This window comes from Ovis canadensis, chromosome 15 (genome assembly GCF_042477335.2).
Source record: "Ovis canadensis isolate MfBH-ARS-UI-01 breed Bighorn chromosome 15, ARS-UI_OviCan_v2, whole genome shotgun sequence".
Taxonomy (NCBI): Eukaryota; Metazoa; Chordata; class Mammalia; order Artiodactyla; family Bovidae; genus Ovis; species Ovis canadensis.
Window position 1 is genome coordinate 52715525 of NC_091259.1, and position 9829 is coordinate 52725353.

At 39.1% G+C, this 9829-nt stretch overlaps 1 protein-coding gene across 1 annotated transcript; it reads right to left on the reverse strand.

Annotated features, from left to right (window-relative positions):
- Positions 1-2559: 2559 nt before the first annotated feature.
- Positions 2560-3522, reverse strand: LOC138420139 (olfactory receptor 5P76-like). Its single transcript, XM_069553294.1, has one exon. The coding sequence runs from the start codon at positions 3520-3522 to the stop codon at positions 2560-2562; it is 963 nt and encodes a 320-aa protein (XP_069409395.1).
- Positions 3523-9829: the final 6307 nt, after the last annotated feature.

The window sequence follows — 9829 nt, forward strand, 5'->3', positions numbered from 1 at the left end:
TACACTATGTTTGGTATCTTGTTTCCTTTGTGCTGGTCATTACGTTTCAATGTGTGCTGGTTACTGTATTTTAATGTTTGGTAGAAATAAGTGAGGCTCAAATTGTTTGTTTGCTTATTCAATTCAACCTGAAGTACCACCTGTCCTTGATCACTTATATCCAAGTTCAAGGCTTCGGGCTTTCTAGATCTCCAGAGATCTGAGAGATCTGTGTAAAACCTGGTCTCTGGGCATTTCTGTTCATCCTGAGGATATACGGGAGGTTGTAATCATAATTCTCATCTGGTGTTCTCCTAGGCATTGATGTATGTTCCCCCCCATCCCAAAACATCACTAAATGCAAACCTGGATTGGTAACACTTCCTTCTGACCTGTCAAATTCTTCACCTGCTGAAGCATATGTGAGTGTTAGGTTTACTTCTCTGGGTTCTCAGTTCCCAGGGAAGCAGTTCCTTCTTATCCTGTAACTTCTACTGTGATATTTAAGATATCTTAAACATCCTATCCTTTGCTTTGGTTATGCTCATCATGGGATTGATTCAAATTACTGACCCTGCCACAATTGGAACAGAAGCCCCCAAAGTAAATTATATGCATGTTAGTGGATGATTAGACTTGCACAAATGTACACAGGTAACACTATATAAAACAGGCAGTGAATGTCCTCATCCTCGCTCAGATGTTATCTTCTCAATGAGGTCTGCACTGACACTTCGTGCCCTGGCATACTAAGCTCCATTACCGTGTCTGCTTTTTCTTTCTCCACAGCATAGACTTCAAATAGTCTGAATCACTAACTTGTTAATTTTATTTTCTCTTATGCTATGAGATAAATTCTTTCAGGGCAAATAGATGCTTGTCACATATATTTCCAATAGCCCATGACTATCTCTGGAATATAAGAACAGTTCAGAATAATCTTTGATTGTATGAAAGAATAAATAACTGAAGGAGGTGACAAATCCCCATGAGTCTGTTAGCAAATATATAGAATCTGTGTCTAAAATATGAAAGAAGAGGCAGGAAAGGTCAATGAATGCAGTTGCTGTCAGCATATCAGTTGTGTTCAGTTCAGTTGCTCAGTCGAGTCTGACTCTTTGTGACCCCATGGACTGCAGCACTTCCCTAACAGCCAGGCTTCCCTATCCATCACCAACTCCTAGAGCTTGCTCAAACTCATGTCCATTGTTCGGTGTTGCCATCCAACCATCTCATCCTCCGTCATCCCCTTCTCCTCCTGCCTTCAATCTCTCCCAGCATCAGGGTCTTTTCCAATGAGTCAGTTTTTTGCAACAGGAGGCCAAAGTATTAGAGCTTCAGCATGAGTTCTTTCAATGACTATTCAGGACTGATTTCCTTTAGGATTGACTAGTTTGATCTCGAGAGTCCAAGGGACTCTCGAGTCTTCTCTAACACCACAACTCAAAAGCAACAGTTCTTTGGTGCTCAGCTTTCTTTACGGTCCAACTCTCACATCCATACATGACTACTGGAAAAAACATAGCTTTGACTAGGAAATAAAAACAAACAAACATAGCTTTGTCAGTAATGTCTCTGCTTTTTAATACCCTGTCTAGGTTTGTCATAGCTTTTCTTCCAAGGAGCAAGCGTCTTTTAATTTCGTGGTGCAGTCACCATCTGCAGTGATTTTGGAGCCCCCCAAAATAAAGTCTGTCACTGTTTGCACTGTTTCCTCATCTATTTGTCATGAAGTGATGGGACCAGATGCCATGATCTTAGTTTTCTGAATGTTGAGTTTAAAGCCAACTTTTTCACTCTCTTTCACTTTCATCAAGAGGCTCTTTCAAGAGCACATGGAGGTCAATTAAACCTCTCCAAGGGACAGTTACAAAATCAGTGGGGAGACAATCTAGTTCCTTCCAGCTTACTGAGTAGGATGTAAACCTAGCAATGAAAAAGTCACTCCAACAGTTTGTTCCAGTCAGTCCTTGAAGAGTTTAGAGACCCTACTTATTCCCAGAGAGAAGTCATCTTTGAACCTGACTGAATTCACAAGTCAGTCAGGGACTTCTCATGTTCTTCCTTGGGGAACCTCTATATGGTGACTGGAGCCAGAGACTAGGAACATAGGCCAGAATTTATGGATCCATAAAGTCCATCCTTATCATATAAGCTTCCCACAAGAATATCTCCAAAAGCTTTCTGACTCCGCTTTGTCATTCCCTCTCAGAATGTACACAGGCAAAAGTATAATGATCTCACTCATTACAAAATAAACTGCACTTGAAAATGGGCACAGGCTTAAAGCTTTGGAGGTACAATTTTGGAAAAATTATATGAATAACATTTTAAAACTATTTTCAGAAGATGAAGTATTTTTCCATGTGACTGATGTGTTTTTTGTAATTAAAATTTGATCTTATTTCACTAAAGGTAACTCACTATAGGTCTTCGACTTAAAATTAGATATCTGAAAATTTATTCCCTACCTTTACTAAAAAACTGCTCCCTGGCTAATGACATGGAATAGATATATTTAAACCAGATATTCAATTTCCTCTTCTTATTATCTTCATAGGCATATTATCATATCAAATCCTATGAAATAACAGGCTTCACTAAGAAAGTATTTTTCTGGCAAGCTCTTTTCAGAGCCCCTTTAATCTCATTGTTCCTGAGGCTGTAGATGAGGGGGTTCAACATGGGGATCACCACCATGTAGAACACAGACACCACCTTGTTCTGGTCAGTTGAGTAGCTGGACTTGGGCATCACGTAAATGAATGTGATGGTCCCATAGAACAGAGTGACTGCTGTGAGGTGGGACGTGCAGGTGGAGAAGGCCTTGTGGCGTCCCTCAGTGGAGTGCATCCTCAGGATGGTGCTGAGGATGTAGACGTAGGATACAGCTATGACAACTGCTGTGACCACAATGATGGAGCCAGCCGTAAATGAGGGGACAACTGCAGGGATACTGTTGTCAGAACAGGAGAGCTCAACCAAAGGAGCAAAATCACAGAAAAAATGATTGACTTGATTTGGTCCACAGAAGTGTAAAGAGTAGAAGCAAATAGTAAAAGAGCAAGCATTGAGAAAACCACCAGTGTAAGACATTATGAGTAACTGGACACAGACTTGTGTGGACATTTTGGTGGAATAAAGCAGTGGGCTGCAGATTGCTGTGAAGCGATCATATGCCATGGCAGCCAGAAGGAAGCACTCAGATGACCCGAAGAAAACAGCTGAACAGAGCTGAATGGCGCAGCCAGGGTAGGAGATGGTATTTCTTTCCACTAGGAAGTTTGCAAGCATATTGGGTGTAACAGAAGATGAATAGCCCACATCAACGATGGCTAAGTGGCTCAGGAAAAAATACATAGGATGATGGAGCTGAGACGAGATTCTGATAAGAAGATTTGTGCCGAGATTCCCACATATGGTCACCAGGTAGATAAAGAGGATGACTATGAAAAGGATGACTCGAAGGACTGGATCATTTGTCAAACCCAATAAAACAAACTCTGTCTCTGCAGTGTGGTTCCCATGCATCAGGGAATACATCAGGTAATGTAGCTGCTACCCAAATGAACCTGTGATGGAACAATACATTAAAGAAGCTATAAATCTGATTATTTCATTTTCTATTAATATAATACATATATGGAAATTGATTACAGATAAATATATTCAAGAATCAAAGCATGTTTGCATGCAATCATGAGCCTACTTTATTTTTTTAATTGTTTTCAGCAGAAGTTCCCAAAAACTTCCTAGAAATAATGCTTTTACTTTTTGTATTATATTTTTTTCCAAAAATGTGCTTAAAGTAAACTTTGAGCCAAAGAACAAATAATATATGGTGAAAATATAATATAGATGAAAATAGCAAAAAATAGGAAAAAAATGTGTAGGGTTTTATAATAAAGATGAATAATTTAATAGCTAACAATTATTACATGCTTACTAAAGTATAAAATAGGGTTAGGTTTTTATATTTATATGTTTATCGTTTATCATATATAGCCTATGCTTATATTTTAGTCTATATTTATAGTGTAATTAGTGCATATACATATTTAGTGTGTGATATAGTCTGTATTGTTTGTTGTTTAGTCACTATGTAGTGTTCGACTCTTTGAGGCCCCAGGGACCATATAGCCTGCCAGGCTCTTCTGTCCATGAGATTTCCAGGGCAAGAATAATGGAGCGGGTAGCCATTTCCTTCTCCAGAGGATCTTCCTGACCTAGGGACTGAACTTGTGTCTCTTGTATCTTCTGCAGATGGATTCTGAGCCACCTGGGAAGCCCAATACATAGTCTATGTTTTCACGAAGTATTATTCATGACTTTCATTATTTATGAGTAAATTGAGTCTGAGAAGGCTCTGTAAGTTGCACTCTGTTGTTTAATAGGTAAAGTCAGAATATGAAGCCCAGGAATGCCTGACTGCCCATTCCTTTAGTTGTTGTTGGTTACTCACTAAGTCATGTCCAGCTCTTTGTGACCCCATGGATTGCAGCATGCCAGGCTTCCCTGTCCTTCAGTATCTCCTGGAGTTTGCTCAAACTCCTGTTCAATGAGTCAGTAATGCTATCCAACCATCTCATCCTCTGTTGCCCCCATCTCCTCCTGCCCTCAATCTTTCCCAGCATCAGAAATATTTATAGTGAATCAGCTCTTCACATCAGGTGGCCATCAGTCCTTCTAATGAATATTCAGAGTGGATTTTTTTTAGGATTGACTGGTCTGATCTCCTTGCTGTCCAAGGGACTCTCAAGAGTCTCCTCCAGCACCACAATTCAAAGGCATCACTTTTTTGGCACTCAGTCTACTTTATGGTCCAGCTCTCACATCTGTACATGAATATTGGAAAAACCATACCTCTGACTATACAGACATTCGTTGGCAAAGTGATGTCTTTGCTTTTTAATATGCTGTCTAGGTTTGTCATAGCTTTTCTTTCAAGGAACAAGAGACTTTTAATTTCTTGGCTGCAGTCACCATCTGCAGTGATTCATTTAGTAACTATGCAGTAAATAATTACTGATCATAAAGTCCAATACACCTGACAATGAGTGGACAGCAGATAATCCTTTCAGCCTTCTGGGAGTTATTTTGAAAAGAGATACCTAGTTAGTTATATGTTTCATGATATCTATCACTTAAAATTTTTTGAAAGGAGAAATAGAAGTGTTCTTGACACTGTAACAGAAACAAATTTCAAATTTGAATAAAGTTACTACTGTAAATTTGTTGAGTATTTTTAAATTAAAAATTATATTATTTTAACAACTAGCTTGAAATATCAATGTAATCACTATGCAAAAATCATGATTGATATTTAGCACATAATTTATTCAGATATATTTATTTGAGATTTAACAGATCAAATCACTTCCTACTATAACAGTATTTGGACTTTTGTAGAATGAAATATTATTTGCAACATAATACGAAGATAAATAAAGTGTGTTTGAAAACTTGAGAATTATCACCCAGATAATGATCCTCATGTCCAAATTTTCTGACTTATATCTTGAATGAAAGATCCTTCATCTTACCCATGATGTGATCATCTTGAGGCTAAAGCATCAGAGATATTCACAATATCTTTCCAAATTTAAAACTTAAATTCAAGTCTTTAAACATCAATAAATGCTCAAGCATCTCTGGTAATAAATATATTAGCATTATGTTGGAGTGCTGAATTTGGTGAATGTTAAAAGACCATGTCATTTTCCATCTTATGGATTGATAAACAAGGGATCCTTGTTGTGGACTATGCCTGTTAATTCACATAAAATTGATGGTGGAAACAGAAATTCAGCCAAAGTTGCTTGCTATTAATAATTGCTTGATTATATCTGCCCTGTTCCCCAACCAAACTTGTGAGTATATTAATATTAATAACCAAGGAGTAGAATATTCTCATGGAGAAGAAAATGGCAACCCACTCCAGTATTGTTGTCTGGAGAATCCCATGGACACAGAAGCCTGGTTGGCTACAGTCCACAGGGTCGCAAAGAGTCAGACATGACTATAGTGACTTAGCACTCAAGCAGAATGTTCTCAAATGATAAATGAAAATAAATATATCCAATTCATTAACAAAAGCCAAAATCTTACCTCTTAGAATAAGAGCTCATTCATTTGTAACAAATCATAGTTGTGGTTATAAAGCTATCTTTAATTCTTGCTTGCCTTTGGGGATAAATCTCTGGAGATTCTAGGGATTCAAATGTGAATTTAAAAACATGTGAAACATCATTATGTTCTTTAGCAGCTATTGAACATCTCAATTCACACAGAAAGACAACTAATCTTTTAAGTGTTGTCAATTCTCAAGTGGTTAATTTATTATTTTACTTCTAGTTAGGTGATTATACACTTTTCTATAGCCTTCTATCAGAAAGTATAACAACTTTTCCTAGAGATAATATTGGTTTCAAGTTTCCTTTGACATTTATGATTAAGAAATATTTGATACTAAACTTGAGGTTTAAAAAAAAACACTTAGATTTATCCCTTCAATATGTGCTTTTTCCCCCGCAAAATTTATTTGTTGGCTGTGCTGGGTCTCATTGTTGCAAGCTTTTCTCTAGTTGTGGCTAGTGGGAGCCACTCTCTAGGTGTGTACAGGCCTCATTGTAGTGGCTTTTCTTGCCACAGAGCATGGGCGCTCTAGGGTGGGCAGGCTTCAGTAGTTGCAGAATGTGGGCTCAGTAGTTGTGGCTCCCAGGCTCTAGTTCACAGGCTCAATGGTTGTGGCACATGGTCTTAGTTGTTCTGCTATATGTTGGAGCTTTCAAGATCAGGGATCAAAACTGTGTTTCCTGCACTGACAGGCAGATTCTTCAGCACTGAGTCACCAGGGAAGCCCTCAATATGTGTTTTTGATAAGTATTTTGTGTATCTATATGATATGCTATTAACTACTTTGGGAGAATATGTGGTAGAATTTGATATAAAGTTGAATTAAAAATAGTCAAGTGGACCTTGGGAAGCATCGCTAAGAACAAAGCTACTGGTGATGATAGAATTCCAGCTGAGCTATTTCAAATCCTAAAGATGGTGCTGTTAAAGTGCTGCACTCAATATGCCAGCAAATTTGGAAAACTCAGCAATGGCCACAAGACTGGAAAAGGTCAGATTTCACTCCAATTGCAAAGAAGGGCAAAGCCAAAGAATGTTCAAACTACTGCACAATTGCACTCATCTCACATGCTAGCAAAGTAATGCTCAAAATTCTCCACCTGAGGCTTCAACAGTACATAAACTGAGAACTTCCAGATGTTCAAGCTGAATTTAGAAAAGGCAGAGGAACCAGAGATCAAATTACCAACATCTGTTACATCATAGAAAAAGCAAGAGAAGTCCAAAAAAACATCTCCTTCTGCTTCACTGACTACGCCAAAGCCTTTGACTGTGTGGATCACAACAAACTGTAGAAAATTCTTAAAGATGTGGGAATACCAGACCACCTTACCTGCCTCCTGCAAAACCTGTATGCAGGTCAAGAAGCAACAGTTAGAACCAGACATGGAATAATGGACAGTTTCTAAATTGGGAAAGGAGTGTGTCAAGGCTATATATTGTCACCCTGTTCATTTATCTTATATGCAGAGTACATCATGTGAAATACTGGGCTGGATGAATCACAAGCTGGAATCAGGATTGCTGGAGAAATATCAACAACCTCAGATATGCAGGTGACATCACTGTTACGGCAGAATACAAAGAGGAATTAAAGAGCCTCTTGATGAAAGTGAAAGAAGAGAGTGAAAAACCTGGCTTAAAACTCAACATTCACAAAACCAGGATCATGCCATCTGGTCCCATCACTTCATGGCAAATAGATGGAGAAGCAAAGGAAGCAGTGACAGGCTCTATTTTCTTGGGCTCCAAAATCACTGCAGATGGTGACTGCAGCTATAAAATTAAAAGATGCTTGCTCCTTGGGAGAAAAGCTGTGGCATACCTAGACAGCTACAAGGGACTTCCCTTGTAGCATAGCTGAGCTGGTAACAAATCCATCTGTAATGCAGGAGACCCAGCTTAATTCCTGGGTGGTGAAGATCCCCTGGAGAAGGGACAGGCTACCCACTTGAGTATTCTTGGGTTTCTCAGGTGGCTCAGTCAGTAAAGAATCTGTCTGCATTGTGGGAGACCTGGGTTCAGTCCCTGGGTTGGGAAGGTCCCCTGGAGGAGGGCACAGCAATCCACTCCAGTATTCTTACCTGGAGAATCCCCATGGAAAGAGGAGCCTGGCGGGCTACAGTCCATGGGGTCATAAAGAGTCGGATATGACTGGGTGACTAAGCACAGTACAGACAACACATTAAAAAGCAGAGACATTACTTTGCTGACAAAGGTCCATATAGTCAAAGCTATGGTTTTTCCAGTGGTTGTGTATGGATATGAGAGTTGGACCTCCAATCCATAAAGCAAGCTGAGCACCAAAGAATTGATGCTTTTGAACTGTGGCATTGGAGAAGACTCTTGAGAGTCCCTTGGACTGCAAGGAGATCAAGCCAGTCAATCCTAAAGGAAATCAATCCTGAAATATTCATCAGAGGGACTGATGCTGAGGCTGAAGCTCTGGCCACCTGATGCAAAGAGCTCACTCAATGGAAAAGACCCTGATGCTGGGAAAGACAGAAGGCAAGAATAGAAGGGGATGACAGAGAAAGAGATGGTTGAATGGCATCACTGACTCAATGGACATGAGTTTGATCAAGCTCTGGGAGATGGTGAAGGACAGGGCATGCTGTGGTCCACGGGGTTGCAAAGAGTCAGACACGACTGAGTGACTGAACAACAACAATCTTATGAAGACTAAGAGAGTAAAAGCCTTGAAAATCATGTAGAGACTACAAAGTAAAAGTGGATAAATTTCAGATAAGAACCTATGTGCACCTTATCTTTGACAAACGGGGCAAGAATATACAATGGAAAAAAGATAGTCTCTTCAATAAGTGGTGCTGGGAAACCTGGACAGATACTGTAAAGGAATGAAATTAGAATTCTTCCTAAAAACATATACAAAGATAAACTCAAAATAGGTTAGAGCCCTAATTGTAAGACCAGAAACTGGAAAACTCTTAGAGAAAAACATAGCAAAACTCAATATGACATAAATCACAGCAAGATCCTCTATGACCCACCTCCTAGAGTAATGGAGAGAAAAAACAAAAGTAAACAGGTGGGACCTAATTAAACTTAAAAGCTTTTGCACAACAAAGGAGACTATAAGCAAGGTGAAATGCAACCCTCAGAATGGGAGAAAATAATAGCAAATGAAACAACTGACAAAAGATTAATTTCCAAAATATACAAGCAGTTCATGCAACTCAATACCAGGAAAACACACAATGCAATCAAAACATGGGCAGAAGACCGAAACAGACATTTCCCCAAAGAAGACATACAGATGGCTAATAAACACGTGAAAAGAAGCTCAATATCACTCATTCTTAGAGAAATGAAAATCAAAACTACAATGAAATGTCATCCCACACCAGCCAGAGTGGCCATCATCAAGAAATCTGCAAACAATAAATGCTGCAGAGGGTGTGGAGAAAAGGGAACACTGTTGCACTGTTGGTAAATTGATACAGCCACTATAGAAGACTGTATGGAGATTCCTTAAAAAACTAGGAATAAAACTACCGTATCACCCAACAGTCCCACTACTGGGCATATACCCTGAGGAAACCACAATGGAAAAAGACACATGTACCTCAGTGTTCATTGCAGCACTATTTACAATAGCCAAGACATGGAGGCAACGCAGATGTCCATCAGCAGATGAATAGATAAAGAAGTTGTGGTACTTATATACAATGGACTATTACTCAGCCATAAAAAA

Bases quoted from the DNA above. Each gene is read 5' to 3' on its own strand.
- LOC138420139 (XM_069553294.1), bottom strand. From the start codon at position 3,522: ATGTATTCCCTGATGCATGGGAACCACACTGCAGAGACAGAGTTTGTT.